This window comes from Sitophilus oryzae, unplaced genomic scaffold, assembly GCF_002938485.1.
Source record: "Sitophilus oryzae breed Bouriz unplaced genomic scaffold, Soryzae_2.0 scaffold_177_pilon_pilon, whole genome shotgun sequence".
Taxonomy (NCBI): domain Eukaryota; kingdom Metazoa; phylum Arthropoda; class Insecta; order Coleoptera; family Curculionidae; genus Sitophilus; species Sitophilus oryzae.
This window is the reverse complement of record NW_022146479.1, coordinates 4,664,206-4,681,379: the sequence shown is the minus strand read 5'-3', so window position 1 is coordinate 4,681,379 and position 17,174 is coordinate 4,664,206. Positions and strand designations below refer to the sequence as shown.

The 17,174-nt window shown below is 31.1% G+C and overlaps 1 protein-coding gene across 1 annotated transcript in view; it reads left to right on the top strand.

The window, feature by feature from the left end:
- The window catches only part of LOC115882356 (lachesin-like), a 174,239-nt gene that overhangs the window by 143,730 nt on the left and 13,335 nt on the right, over positions 1–17,174 (top strand). Inside the window, exon 8 of the mRNA XM_030900384.1 lies at positions 6,059–6,121. Coding sequence (XP_030756244.1) covers positions 6,059–6,121 — 63 coding nt within the window. The remainder of the gene's footprint in view (positions 1–6,058; positions 6,122–17,174) is intronic.

Here is a 17,174-nt window from a genome sequence, read left to right as displayed (position 1 = left end):
ATATATATATATATATATATATATATATATATATATATATATATATATATATATATATATATATATATATATATATATATATATATATATATATTTTATATAAGATCTTTGAATAAGAAGACTAAGGAAGGAGCATATCAAAATCTTAGGTACACCGCGATGGGCCTCAAATATGGCCGACTTAAATTCCGGTTTATCAGTGTCGTTCTAATTTTATTTAAAAAATGTAAAACTATGATGTAGGGTAGACTCAATAATTTGTTGTTTTATTTTACGTTGTGAATAAATGTTGGTAGTTATTAAAATTGTTATAAAAATATATAATTCTAATAATAATAGATAAGTTATAATAAGTATTTATTAACACAAACATCCGATGCGCTACTGAAGCAGGTAAGTCAAATTAACGTATCTAAATTCTTTGACATCTAATCTTTGACAAGTAATAAATAAAAGCTAAAATGCAAGAAAAAATATATAATTTAGTTAATTTAAGTGAATTTCATAAATGATCGGTTTACTACACGTATGTATATTATATAGTCACTTACTAGCGAAAAGTTGTTCCATTATTTCACTCAATTTTTGCCGGGATCTACCGCACGCTACACAACCAACTATTTTAGAGTCTTTTTCGATAAATCGCGATAGTGTCACTGTTAATTTAAGTTCTGCCACAATTTCCATCTAGATTTACTACCTTTATACAACTATCAGTAGTAGAATAAATAATAAATAACATAAAATAAGCTCCGTAAAGACTGACAAATACACAAAATTTCAAATCAAATTCAAATGTGTCAAATGAATCGTCAAACAGAACTGTCAAGGATCCCCACCCTAGAGAGCTTTTATGGTGGCTTTTCCGCCCACCATGCATGAATACATGGATAGCATTATGCTCCTTCCTTAGTCTTCTTATTCAAAGTATAAGATAGTATGATATACAATGTAAATTGTAATTTGTTTTTTTTAATGTATATCAAATGCTCCAAAACATAATATTCCTGTATACAAATATATGATAAACATTTGTTCATATTTAATTTCAAGCTTATACAAAAATAAAATAATAAAGAGTATTATTCGCCAATTCAGAATTTGAGAACTTTAGTTCGTTTTGTTTTTGAAAAATTCCAGCGCCAATTACCGCAAATGTTGAAGTTAACTCTTCATTACACAATGAACTCTATCGAAAACACCTATATTTCGGCTTCCTCACGTGCAATTATTTAACGAGCCATAAAATATAGATGGTGCTGCAGTTTACTTTCCTAGATACGTCGAAAAATATTCGAAATAAGCAGCTACAGATAATTTATAACATAGTTTAAAGCTACAGGAAAACAATCTTGTTATTTCTGATCATTGCTGTATATATCATAATAGCAAAGGTTGGGAAATACAATATACGACAAGATGAATGTTATTATATATTAGTATACAGGGTGAGCCACTATTTCAAAAAATTATCGGCATTCCTGTTTCAAATTCTCACTTCTTTCAAAATAGGCGGGTAATAAAAAACTTTATTTTTATTTTTAGGCTGAAAAAGATAAACTTAATTGATATCTCATTAAGTTTTCTATAAAAATTGTCAGAAAACAAAATAAAATATTTCCAAATACGTATCCTATCATGCCATTCTAGAAACAATACCTGAATTGCGTGAAAAAAGCAAAGGTCTTTCGCTCAATTTATTATGACAACTGACAGTCTATCAATATTCTTTTCAAGTTCTTATAAGAATATATATTTTCGTCCGCACAAAACCTCCAGATCTATTGAAGCCGCAAAAAATATGACAAAAGATGATTTGGAGGGAAAAAATGTATTATATTCATACGCAGTTAACTGTAAATCGACCTATGTCAATTTTAAGGAACGAATAAGGAGTTTAATAATAATTTTATTAAACAAAAAAAAAATTATCTTTATTAGAAATGGCCTAATGCGTTAAATTTTCTCTATTGTCAAACGTAAAAGTTTACGTACGCTATTTACACAGACACAGGAAGTTTTGAAAATCCAATAGGTAAAGATTTGTATGGGATAGCCAGAATTTATGAACTAACTTCTCTATTATTTTCGGGAGGCAGAATTTTATCGATCGTTTGTTCTCACAAAGTTGATTAAAAATAGTTCGGTTCTGTTAATCGTTGCATAAGCAGTAATTACCTGGATTCACAGTTAGTTGAGCTGATTTAAACGTACGGGGTTTACACTAGGTGAATTTTTTATTAGAGCGCAAACTGTGGAACTATGTTTAAGTAATTGTTTGACCCAAATAACATTTGGAAACTTTAATATTACTATAACCTTGTGGGAATATCGTCAGTCAAGTTAACTAGTTAAAAATCAAAATATGTATTATATCTAAAAGGCCACTAGATTCTAAATTTAGATAGGGTAATATGGCTTTAAAGCAATAACACGTTACCTAACATTTTCAGATTGTTTACAAATTTTCCTCTATTACGCATAAAATTGGTTAAAAAAGTAAAAGAAAATAGCAGAAACATGAATGTTTATGTTATTGAACAAAATATGTGCGAGAAAACCTTATAAATATGAGAAATCAAAATAAAACACTAAATCACCACAATCCACCAAAACCCTTTTACTTTTACACTGGACGCGCGTTTCGCTAACCATGTGAGCATCATCAGCAGATGATTATAAACTGTAAGTTTATAACGCGAGTTCAGTGTAAAAGTAAAAGTGTTTTGGTGTATTGTGGTGATTTAGTATTTGATTTTGCTGTGTAACACCAAAGGTTCCAACCCTCAACTGTAATATGAGAAATGTTGAAAAATAAAATTCTGTTACATTTTTGGATTTTTCTGAAAAACGGTAAGAGACAGCCAAAAAACTTCAGATTCGTAATCTACGACCTCAAAATAGGGCGCGTAGAAATTTTTGTGAAAAATTTCCATTTTCTCCATAATTACCAAAATTATATCAGGACGAGCTACTCAATCTAAAGCAAAAATAAAAAATATACTGAGAACTGATAAAATGTTAACACATAATGCGTTAACATCTGATAATCATTTCTTTGTGTGGTTTTTGATTTTTGTAATATTTTTTTTTTCAAATGTAATATTTCAATGAAATATTTATGTCTAGAATATTGATCTATCTAACAATTTTGACTTGCTAATTTCATTGTTTTAACTACTTGTAGTGTTACACGTATTTTGTTCGGTAATTCGCAAAACCTACAATCCTACTACCATGTATTTGTTATCTCACATTCAACTATTTTAACAAAGAAAACAAAATTTAAACGCGCATTACCACGTAAGCTGCTGAATATTTTTGGTTTTATTTTCCTAAATTTCATTGGAGCTTTTTAAAACAGCCGCGATAAAACTGGCTAAATCTATTTTTTATGAATCTTCGTTAAGTCGTTTGTGTAGCAAACAATTATTTATTTATAAAGTAAACTAATGCTGTAGTTAATACAGAGATTATAAAGACAGAAGTTAAAAAAGAAATACATAAATATTTTATTTAAAACTGAACAAGTACGAAAATATTTTTCTTCTGTCGCTTTAATAGTTCTTTTAAGTTTTAAGCTGTGGAAATTACTCTTGGACTAGAATTACCGTAAAATAATCATTTTTGCATATCATAAGAATTTTCTACGCCCGTTTAATTAACACTAAGTCTATAAAGAGCTCCATAATTCTTCTTTCAAAGTTAGTGGAAATTTCTTAAAAACCGTAAGTCATTTGACCTTCTCTAGTGTCCGCAGTGGTTGAATTTTAAACGAAAAGGAAAATGTTTTAGTTACCGATGAATTATAATAACTTTCCAGCGATTATAACCTATTTTAGCATCAACCTTTTATTTCAATGATATGAAATTTGCTTTTTAAAATATGTTTCTTAATACCTCGTGGAAAAAATATAAATACAAATATGAATTATATAAATAGAAACAACTGTCATAGGGTTTTGAACGATTGCAGTTTTTACACAATGCAACGTTCAATTTGTTTACAGAATGGTAAGCGTACGAGTATTATTTTCACTTGTCAAAAACGTAGACGGATTTGCAAGAAAATCCCTTAAGATTTATCGAATGTTATAGTGTGTCTGAAGGAAAATATGTTCATATAAACCGATCTGAATATACACCAGTGTATTTCAATAAGAAAATTACAATAAATATCAAAATATACTAAATAACAAAATTACATACATAAATACAAATACCTATGTTATAATTATGTATGCTGTGTAGGTGTATTATGTTTAAACCCTAGCCTTAAATATGACATTCACTATATTCATCTCTTGATTTATCATTCGTCTTACTTTAACTAAATTTTACTTAAGGCTTAATGGGTGGAAAACCATCACATTCATGAAGCTGTTTTGGGGATAAATAAAATAACCTTTTGCAACCTCTACAAATACGTAATTTGTCCGGACGTTCGCTTTTTTCCCAAAAACTAAATTGAAATATGGCTAGACCGGCAATGACGGTTATCAGTCAAGCTGAGAGGATTAATATTATTTTTTCTTGACCCTCTCTACGCTCGTATTTTTTTCAGGAACATTTGCTTTTTTTGTTTACTTGTTTATCTATTATTTAGGTAATAACAATAAAACGACTTTCTTATGACGAAGAGATAAATAAAATAAAAATAATCGGACAATATTTTATACTATTTTGGCAGTGATTACATCTGAGTTGACAGTAATTATTATATTTAGGGGTTTCAATTGGTCCTGACATAGTTTTCAGAAAGATTAATCCGCATTGTTATTGAAAAAATCTATCACAGTATACTAAAACGTTTATGTAAATTTTGAACGTACTTTTCCTTAGAAGATGTCTAAAGCGTTATTACCTGGGGTACTGTAGTGCTCCCGCCAAGTCGAGCACAGCCGTACCATCCTTTTCTTGAAGATATTTTTATCACTTTTCACTACCCTGTAACTTTTAGGACCTAACGTTTTGGATAAAGGAAGAATATTAAATTTTAATAAACATCAAGTTTTGAATTTTAGGTAACATTAAACCTAAAATAAAAAGAAAAATTTTGAAATATCCTTATGGATTAAAAGTTAGTTGTCTATCCGCTACCGGTCGCTGACTTTCCGACGATTACATTTTTCTGCCGAATTACCGTAGTGCCGAATAATTTAAAAAGTGGTAGCATCTTTATTATTTTAAATGGAACACCCAGTATATTGTTACATTTTTGGGAACTACTTTTAAAAAAGGTCTGTCTAGCTCTACACACAGTCTCTACACTCATAGTTGGTCCTAAATTTCTTAATATTATCAAGTCGATTTCCTATTTCAGATGCCACCAAAATCACAAAAAAAAAGCCTTACTTTCAATAGGCAATTTGTTTGAAAAATATTGTGATCTTATTTATTTTCAAAAAAGAGTACGCCATTGTACTTATAATAAGAATAATTAAAAAACTTTTGTATTTAACAGATAATTTCTAAAAAATTTCAAAGTATTTACGAGTACTTTACACAAGCGTTTATCCGATATTTTAAAAAAGAAACAAGAATAATTTTACAAACACTCCTCCATTATCCTAAACTACTTCTAAGTTTAATAAATGCTTTAATTTTATTTTTTCTTCTTAAAATTCTGATTCAGAGCTGTTCATTTCAAGCATCCAACTTTTACGATCAGTTATCAATATTCAGTGGAAAAACTTTCTTCAACAGATTAACCATATATTAGGAAGTTTGAAAGTTTTGCAAAAAAGGAAAAACTTTGCGATTTATATTTTATAGAGACGGGCATTTTTAAAATGGGAGCCCTTTTTTATTTCCCTTATAAATTGCAAAATAAACATCATGTTTATTTCCAATAATGTTTGCAAAAATAAAGAAAATATAACGTATTTAAGTGGGATTCAACATTGGGTAAGACTTTTAGGCAATAATCTCTCATTTTAATCTCTCCAAATCTACAGACTACATACATTGTTGACTAATAGGGTTCACTGCCGAATGGATAAAGAATATTTCATCTATTTATTTTCTTGCTGATAATATATGTTTTATTTATTTTCAGAAATACCCATGCCTACAACTATATCTCGACCTACTGAAGTTAGGAGTCAGCTTCACAAAGAGAGTAAGTATAGTGTTACTATATTACTAGTTTCCACTCTGGTAGATACTACTGTAAAAAGTTTACTGGGTTACATTAAATAAAGCTACTTATTTCTTGAAACTCCTTAATCTAAACTACTTAAGATACCTCCTATGACAGGGCAGTAAATATTATTAAAGTAATTTTAATGAATAAAGTACATGGTTTAATAAAATACTTAACATCATTCTAAGCATATATAAGCAGGGAATATATAGCATATATATTCCCTGCATAATCTTTACCTTGTTCAGTGAGTGAAACAAAAAAAACTGGTGCTGTCTTCCAAACTAAAACACATATTATGTCGTTGGCATTTTGTGTTACGTAGATTAATTAATTTTCCTTATATTTCGCCATTAAGAAACATATTAATTATTGTTTAAAGCAGATGCAATCTGGTGCAATATTTTATGGTATTTCTGCGTTATAATTAGAGCTAGGAGCGTGAATAAGTTGTAATATTTGTTTTGTGTAGTTGCTTCTCTAACCGCCCGATCAACTAGTTCATTACCAGCTATACCAATATGTCTTTTAGACAAACAAATAATATTTTGGATTTACGCGTTTATGGTAAATACACGCCATTAATTTTGGCTTTGTATAGTAGTTGTGGATTCACTAAAACGTTATTTCGAAGATTGTTTATTGCTATTTACGTTTAGAAACTGTAATAACACTTTTTCATAACACAAAGGATTATAATTAGTATTAAATTTTCGTTGCTTGGGGGTAACCGAAAATATAATTGAAAAATAACGCATATAATACACGGAACATTGCAGTTTTAATGTGTCATGTGGAAGAAACATAATATATAATATCACGGATAGTTTTTATTCCAGTTTATTTTACAAGCGACCTCGTAGGGAAACCCACAGACCCCTACGTTGCCAAGGGTAAAGGATGAGTAACTTAACATACCACTTAGCCCTTAGTAACTTTCTCTTTAACACTGGACGGGAGTTTACCAACAAAACTAACTAGTTTGATGAAAAAAATGGTTGGCGAAACACGCGTCGATTGTTAAATAAAAAGTGTTCTGGTGTATTGTAGTGAACTAGTGTTCTAACTTGAACTAAAAGCTCTTGAAACCGCTCTTGAACTAAAAATAATATTAATACCTACCTACTAAATAATAAAAAAATGATTGGATATAACTTCATTTACTTTAATTTTTTCTTTGTGTGATATCATAGGCATTGAAATATTCTGGAGTAAATTTCTAAGTCAGCTCCTGTAGGATTCTAGAATGTTACCATGGAGAGTCGTGTATACGGGGGTGATGAATTTTTTATAGAATTCTTTAATACTTCCGTTCGGTTTTGAGTAAGAACTATCTGAACTTTTTGTATAAACCTACATTGTCTAATAAAACTCTTTCTTTCTTCAGGAAAAAAATAAATGTATAAAACTTCTGGTTGAAAGTAGTAGACTGTAGTAGAGAATGATGATTTATAAATTAAAATGTATTTTTGGACTGACATTGTCTTTAGTTTTAAAGCAAGTTTTTTCGAAAAGATGTATCACAACTCACCTAAATTCTAAAACTAGTGAGCTTAGTATATTAGAGCATGGCATTGTGCTATACGTGATGGTTAGGTTAGGCAGTGCCGAAACGTTTTGCAAAGAAAAGACGATCTAAGTCAGAAAAGTTTTTATTTCTATATTTTACTGACTGTAAAAGAAACAAAGATATATAATTGCGTAAGAAGAAAGATGATTCAACAAGAAACGCCTATCGGACTTAAGACAAATTGTATCACCGAAACAAGAGTATATTATTAGCAATTAGGGCGTATATTTTGATAACATCCCCTTAATACAACACTGGGGCTTCTATAGTGCTGAAATTGCCCGCTTCCCTTAGTTAGGTATTTATCTTTGCATATTCACAAAACGCGGAGCATACGCCCTGCGAAATACGTCTAAACGACTTAACTTTGCCAGTTTCCGTGTAAATGAGATCATGTTTAATTTAAAATGCTAGTCATCTTGCTACAGGGGACCACCGTCTGCTTTTTCTTCTCAGATTTTAGCAAGTTTTTTTTCAGTAATTTTCGGTCGTTCTAATTATTTCCTTTGGCATAATATACAGCAGTTTTTTTAAGTTTTGCAGTATAATTAAATAATAAATACATTTACACATTCACTACTAAATACTGACGATTATTTTCTTACTAATTTTTCTCGATGCAAAAACTCAACTCAACATGTATTTGATTGAAGTCAAAGATAGTTGCACTAACACTAACAGTACCTTGCAGTCTATACATAGTATTTTTCAACTTTAGTAAAATATATAACAATGTATGGCACTAAACTAAAGCTTTTTAACTGTTTTTTCACACTTCAGAAAGTAATTTTAAACGCTTGACCGGTGATATTCAGAAAGGTTAGAAATATCCAAAATCATTGATATTTAAGTATATGCCCATAAAAAGATGCAACTTTTATAAAAAACAGATTAGATTGTTGGTATATATTTAAAAATAACTAATAGGTAGGTCCAAAAAGGTCGAAGAGTTCATTTACCAACACTGACCTTCAATATGTTTTCATACAAACGAAGTCATAACCGAGTGTGTTACGATTCACATTTTATATAAATATTATTTTATGAAAGTTATAGTATCTTCTTAATGGATTTTTAAAACTTTTATTATTATTATAGATGAATAATTATTATTGCGATAACTACAATATTTGAAAACAGTAACTTCTTCTTCATTTTTAATTATGTAGAATTTTGTTAAACGTTATTTGTGTGCTCTATACATTACGTGTAAAAATAAAGAAATATATATTAAGCAACAGTTTGAATATAATTTCAGAACTATATTATTATCTCCAATTGAAACAATAATAAAATAAATAAATAAATCAACCTTTATGTGTTTCAAAAACAGGAAAATCAAACGTATTTATACTTTTTTGTTTTTCCCCTTGTTTTTATTGCAGTAGTGGAATTTGAAAAAGAAAATGTGTCATGCAAGACACCATTTGAAACTGGCTTTATATTCTTTATTTAAAGAAGGTCTTATTTTTCAAATTTTCTTTGCGATAGTCTGGCGGCAGAATTTGTATAAAAATTCTTTTAAACAATTTTAAAACTAAATTTATAAAGTATTCTATTGGTATGAATATTAATACAATTTTGACACATGAAATAAATAGAAAACAAAATTTTCATATACTTCATATTTTTCACATAAAACCAATATCATGAATGTTCACTTTTTAGACTGACTGTTTAAATTATTGGTAATCTTTTACACCCCCTCCCCCCCATATTTATGATTATACTGATATTACACCAAGAAATAACGGAATAAACCTGCAAAGGAAAATTTACATTATATTATACAGGGTAATTTTTATGCTAACATCGCAGTATTTAAAATGTTATATCTCATTTTTTTTAATGCAACACCCTGTGTATTACTTTTCTTCTGGATGTAGAATTACAGAATAAATATTAGAATAAAGCCACTTATAGATCTCTGTCTGGTATATTTTACCGTTGAAAACCCCATATGTAATATAATACAGCGAATATCTGCAAAAACTCTAAAAATTTCAAACAATTCAACACTTCAAATACAGAAATTGTCTAAACGAAAAATAATATACAGGGCATTACTTTTAAAAAAAGTATAGATATAGCACTTTAAATATAACGATTTTGGCGATGCCATAAATATACCCTGTATAGGATAATGTAAATTTTTCTTCGCGGGTTTATTGTATTATCCTTGGTGTTTACGAAAATAGAGCAAAGTATTAATAAATTTGTTTTCACTCCAGTTTTTAACCACTTTTCGAATATAATGTTTATAGCCAAAGTTTTAATAAAAATGAAATAGAATGGGAAGACCACATAGTGCTTCCAATAAAAAATAGTGATTGTTATGAATAGAAAAATGGGGGGGGGGGGGGCAATTTAAAAAAAAACTTATTGTAACTTTTCCTTAAGACACCCTGTATACAACAAAACATTTTCAGAATATGCATCATTATAAACCATGCAGCATTTGTATAAAACTTTTTTTTTGTCAACAACGACTATATTGGACCTCGAACTAATGGGCCTCCCTGTAAATACTAGGAAGTCCCCAAAAGGAAAAACTTATTTTTCAAACAAAATTGTAAATATTTGTTTTTATTACGTATACGTTGAAAATCTCTGGACAATATAAGTTTTTTCAATCCATCTTCTGGATTGCAGACCAATTTATATAGATATTTCGTATTCAGGAAAACATGTACTATAGCTTACAAAGTTAAATATATTGCACTTTGGGGCGTAATTCCAACTTTTGGCAACTCTTAAAGTTCGAAACGAACTTTGTTCAAGGTATTGTTACTTTCGACTTCTTTTGTTCAAAAAGTAAATATTGTTGTTGCGATTTGATTTCTAATTGAAAGGCTTTTACACAACAAGCGCATTTCTCTCGGGAATTGAAAGTTTATTATACACTCGTATTTGTTCCATCAGAACCTGTAGCTTTCTTCTTGGCTTCGCGAAAGGAACGTATAGTTTTTAAATTGGCCTTTGCCAGTTTTACAGACTCTGTTTATAATAAACGTGCCGAAGCTGCTTACCGTGATACGTGCTAGTTACATGTTTCTACCTATTTCTAAAAATATTATAAAGTAAGTTACATAGCTTTAACGAATTGTAACGTTTAATTTAAACCTAATGGTATTAAGATGAATTTTAGAAAGGTCATTTTAAAATATATATTCTATGCATTTCAGCAATAAAATTTTGTAAGCGCGCTAGAAGCACAGCAGCGATACGAGCGCCTTCATATTTTTTCGCACTCTATATTAATATATGCAAAGCTATTGATATTTAAATCCCAGAAATATTAGTTTTAAAGCGGTTTTCCACCTATATACCTATAAGAGCGAAAAGTATTATTCCATTTGAGGTTCTAAGTGCATCGAAGAAATAAATAACGTAGTATTCTTTTAATATTTCTTTTAAATTGTATTAGTCCAGGATATTTCAACTTATTTGCATCTAAAACGTAAACCGGAAATATATTTTGGAGATAGTGTTATTCCATAATCTTGTATATTATTTTAAGCATCTCATTATTGTAAAATAACATAGATATAAATTATAAGGAATATTTGAAGGAGCTTATTATATATATATACAAGTTGTTCCTTAATGACATGCTAACATTTAAAGGCGTGATTCTTGGACCTATTCTAAGAGAAAAACTTGATATGAATATACAGGGTGGCCCATCGAAAACGTTCCGTAAGGCATAACGGCCAGGGTAATTTTTTTTTCAGAAAATCCAAAAACACGTCAATTTTGTTTGTGAAGGGGACAATTTTGCCCCAAAAATGATGGCAAAATCTTCAACCCTCTAAGCGGGGGTGTCATCCCCTAACTTTTTTCAAACGGGAAAGGGGGTCAAGTGGCACCGCAATGAAAACAGCTATCTATTCTCTATATTTCCCCGCTTCGTTTTTGAAAATCGGTCGAGTCATTGAGAAAATATGAAGGATTGAAATTTGAAAAGTTTATTTAAACATTTATCAGAGTAAATGATAAGGATAAATTCCTTCGACCAATTTGCTGGTTTTTCTTATTATTTCTAGATGTTTACGCATTTTTTCACTTGCCACAAGGTTGAACGATCAGGTCCGGTAGTTGCTAGATAGCTGTTCTGTGACTTGTGCGTTCAAGTTCTTCTCAATATCGTTAAACTTTTTAACAATTATGGTGTACTCACTTGCAGAAAACGTGGATATAATCGAACTTTATTTTGAAAAATAATGAATGTAGCAATCGGTTTGCGCAGATATTCAATCAACGCCATCCTGACAAATACCTTTATGGCAAAATTGTTCGCGATTTAGTAGCAAAATTTCCCGAAACAGAGGGAAAATCCTGTAGTAAATGAAGCTATGGAGGTATTCGTATTGGGCCAAGTTGCCATGGATAGTACGCTGAGTACAAGAAAATTAGCCAATAAGACAGCGACCGGCGTGAATCGTACAAGTGTGCAAACGATATTAAAAAAACACAAGTTCCACCCGTACAAAATTCAGTTGGTACAAGAACTCAACGAAGACGATTTTGATCGTCGCGGGCTGGTATTTTTGAAAATTCTATTGTGGGTCAGTTTAACGATATTGAGACCGCACCTGATCGTTCAACCTTGTAGCAAGTGAAAAAATGCGTAAACATCTAGAAATAATAAAAAAAAACAGCAAATTGGTCGAAGGAATTTATCCTTATCATTTACTCTGATAAATGTTTAAATAAACTTTTCAAATTTCAATCCTTCATATTTTCTCAATGACTCGACCGATTTTCAAAAACGAAGCGGGGAAATATAGAGAATAGAAAGCTCTTTTCATTGCGGCACCACTTGACCCCCCTTCCCATTTGAAAAAAGTTGGGGGATGAGACTTCCGCTTAGAGGGTTGAAGATTTTGCAATCATTTTTGGGGCAAGTTGTCCCCCTCACAAACAGAATTGACGTGTTATGAATGAAATTTTGATAAAAAAAAAATATTTGAAAAAAAAAATATCCTGGTCGTTATGTCTTGCGGAACGTTTTCGATGGGCCACCCTGTATATCTCAATCATGTCTTAACATCTTAATTTCTGAGATACAGAGCGGTAAATTTTTCTAAAAAAAAAACTTTTTTTCATAATAACTTTGATTTTATTACAGATCTCATTACGAAACTTGATTACACGTTTTCTATCTATCAAACTACTTTTTTTGGTGTACAAAGAATTTGATTTATTACATCCAGTACGTCCAACGGGTTTTACATTGAATATTTTTGGAGAAAAAAGTGGTACACTACTGACTTCTCTTAAAATAAAAATTATTTTCAAAATCTCCATTCATTTCTAAACATTTTTTATCTCTTGATTTTTTTCGTCCGAATTACGAAACTTGATTACACGTTTTCTATGTATCAAACTACTTTTTTTGGTGTACAAAGAATTTGATTTATTTAAACCAGTACGTCCAACGGGTTTTACATTGAATATTTTTGGAGAAAAAAGTGGTACACTACTGACTTCTCTTAAAATAAAAATTATTTTCAAAATCTCCATTCATTTCTAAACATTTTTTATCTCTTGATTTTTTTCGTCCGTCGAAAAGTTTTTGCTTAGAAAAATTAAGTCAGTTTATTTCAGGGTCAAATCGCTAAAAATATGATGAGGTGACTGTTCTGTGGAAATAATTTTCAAGCATTGGCTGGAAGGAAATTAAGAAATAAATCCATCAGAGATATTTAAAAAAAATAGAAAATAACCTGTATCTGAAAAGTTAGGATGTTTAGGACATATATATTCATTATAGAATAGGTCCAAGAATTACCTCCTTAAATATTAGCATGTCATTAAGGAATACCCTGTATAGAATGTTTGATATCAAAATTCATGAAATTTTATAGAGGATTTAAATATACCGGCTAAAATCGGGTATACGTTTAATTTAAGAGAGTGGCTGTCAACTTCCGACACTTCCGGAAGTGCCTCCATATTAAAAATATGTTAAAGGGAAAAATCTCGTCCTGATATATAAATGTGCAAAAAACCGATCTGGATAATTTGGTTATCTACAAAGTTCTAATGAGAGCCTAGTCAGAGACACTCTGTATATCGTAGCGCTTATGCCACTTGTCCCTATATTTTGATTATTTGTTTATTTATCTCTTACAAGCTTAACAGAAACATATTCAAATTACAAAGCATGTACAGGTAATTATTTACAATATAAAAAAATCTCAATAAATAAATTTCGAATTAAGATTAAAACGACAAAATAATACCTAAAAAGTAAAATGGCAATCACCAAAAATTAAAATAAAACAACAAAATAAGTAGGTATATAATATCACAGAGAGTATTGGTACTTATTATAACAGAACAGTTCTTAGCTCATTCTTAAATCGAGTCAGGCGAAAAAAGGTTTTTGGTTGTGTTGCTCGCGGCTACGTAAAAAATTGAAAGCACCTGCGTGTTATAAGCCGGCACCATCAACCCAGTACGCAATAGGAAATCCTGATCATATATGATGTTATTGAGTAATTTAAAAAAATATATTCCTGTGGTCATACTCCTTGTTAATTAATATTATTAGCCAGGTATCTTAGAATTAAAAGTGCTTACTCTGTAGTAACTTCTCATTACTAAAATGTAACCTATTGTAAAATTATTAGCCTTCCAAAAACTCATCCACTTTTTTGCCACGAGTTCTTGGACTAATTTTCTAATTAGTCCAAGAGCAGGACTACCCGTAAAAAATATCCTGAGATAAAAGACTTGTAATTCTTGAATATTTTCTTTCTTGTTTTAAAGAGCACTTCGTATAAAATATGATAAACCTTATTTGTAAAATACCTTACTTTCAGAGATAAAAGCAAGCTATTATCATTATTGTTACACATTTGCAAGTGTAAATAAGAGCGATCTACTTATACGGTGTTTAGTATCTTTCATAAAATTATTCCGACTCATTACGGAAACCTTTATTTAAATGTATTATGTTGAAGTTGTGTTCCTTTTGTTGTTCGAAGCACCTGCCTTCTTTAAAAGGAAAATGAAACTGCAAAAGCGCAACTTTTATCGCATACGAAAATAGCCGCAGAGAGAATATTCTGTCCCTGTCTTTACACAACTTCGGCCATTAGGGCTTGCGCGCAGATACAGGGTCGAATCAGGCACCAACTTCTCGATAGATAAGGTTTAGCAACTGGCGTACTTCAAAAAACTTTCGCTGTTTATTCGAAATAACTTGCTGATACGAGACCGGCTTCTTAATTTCAATCTAACAGGTTTGTAAGGAGCCTAAGAGACAGAAAAAGCTTAACCAGCGATGATCATTGAAGTAGAGATAGTTTAAAGGTCCACTCTATACATTTCCTTAAGGCAAAACCACGCAGTCGATGCCTAGGACTGAAATTATATTGTATATTTTGGCGTCAATAATTGTATACACTTACTACTGTATGTATATGTATGTATGAACTTACTAACAGTACTGGCTCAAATTGAGTGACGACAAACCGAACGTATTTCTTTAGAAATGTGGTTTATTTTAATTTCAAATATATTTTGGAACAGTAAAGTCCACCGACAGACTCAAGATCTTCACAATACACGTTGTTAATTCGCATTTGCTGTCCTCCATTCACGCAGTTGAGCAGCTCTGAACTGTTCAAGAACGCGATACTCTCACTCCATTCAATTGAGTCATAAAGCTCCAGAACTGTTCCGCGCCATATGGCGGCACGAGCCTATCGCGCACAGCTCCTTTCAGAACCGTTCTCGAGTAGCCCCAAGGCGTAAAGCCCGGAACTCGAAGTTCGCGAATGGAGGACAGCAATTACAGTCAAGGATTGCACTGCGCAGTCCAAACCTCGCGCCTCGATGAAAAACTGTATGTTGTACCTACCTTCAGTAATTAAGAATGTAGTCCTACGCAGTTCGAACATATCAGTAAGTTCCGAAATAATGCATTACATACGTCTGCTACTTTGTGTATTTGAAGACAAAACAAAATAAATTACATTAAAATATAAATAAGTAGGGCGAAAATATAAATAATTAAAATTGATTGTTTGTTTGACATTTCTAAGTCAGTTATCATAATAGCCTTCGTAAGTCATCTGTAAATTCATTGTTATTTTTAGAAGCGGCTTAATTCCATCTATTTATCATCTTAGAGTCTATAGTAGAATTGCAGATTAGAAATTATTATCGCTTAAATTTTGAGATCTAGCCCCGCTTATGTGTTTTACAAACCGTATTCAATTAAACTTGGAAATATAGGTAAACTATACGTTTTATTCCGTAAATATTACCTTCCAAGGCCGTGGGTAGAAAATGGCTCAGCACACACAAAGCGCGTATCTTATGTTTGTTATGTCATTATTATCATTTGTAACATGTTTGTCTCATACAAATCTCTTGCCTGGGGGAGGTTGTTCCCACTACATTTATTTGTTTAGAAGTGCCAACGAAATACCCGTCTGTAGTTTCTCTCGGTTTTCTTTAATTTAGAAAACGTGCATTCCTATTCAATGGTTTATATTTTCGCGTGTAATATTACCCCCGGGTCGCTGTTTTTATTACTATTTTGTATCAAACTAAAATTACTTTTGTGTATGATCATCTGTATAAAGTCATTCCTTTTTTGAATTAAACGTAGCCGAAATATTATTTCTAGTTTGCAAGTTTTGTTGTATATTTACTCTATTTTTTAACAAGTCAGTAATTTATTTGTTATTGAACTTCGTCATTCAAACAAAAACTGTTGACTGTTCTATTGTGCATTTTATCATAGATCTATTAAAGCGAACTGTGACGACTCGTGTACTTGACAAGCATTTGTTATTGGGGTATACTTGTCATGCTGTGTGAGTAGTTTTCTTGTGCAATTATTTGTCACTCGACGCGCCGCGTGAGCACCAAAAAAGCACGCGTGAGCACCCTTGTTGCAAAAAAAAATGTTGATTACAAAGATAGTATACTTGCCAAATACGCAAATATTGGCGTACTTGGCAAGTACACGAGTGGTCAGAATCCGCCTTTAAACAAATGTTCGGCTAAACAAAAATATTAGAAAAAATATATAAAGTCTAAAGGCGGGACTCTGACGACTCGTGTACTTGGCAAGTACACCAACATTTGCGTACTTGGCAAGTATACTATTTTAAGGCGGACTCTGACGACTCGTGTACTTGACAAACATTTGCTATTGGCATATACTTGCCATGTTGTGTAAGTGGTTTATTTGTGCAATTATTTGTCACTCGTCGCGCCGCGTGAGCGCCACTCGGGTACTTTGCAAGTACACCAATATTTGCGTACTTGGCAAGTATACTATTTTAAGGCGGACTCTGACGACTCGTGAACATGACAAACATTTGTGTTACTTGCCATGTTGTGTAAGTGGTTTATTTGTGCAATTATTTGTCACTCATCGCGCCGCGTGAACGCCACTCGGCTACTTGACAACTACACCAATATTTGCTTACT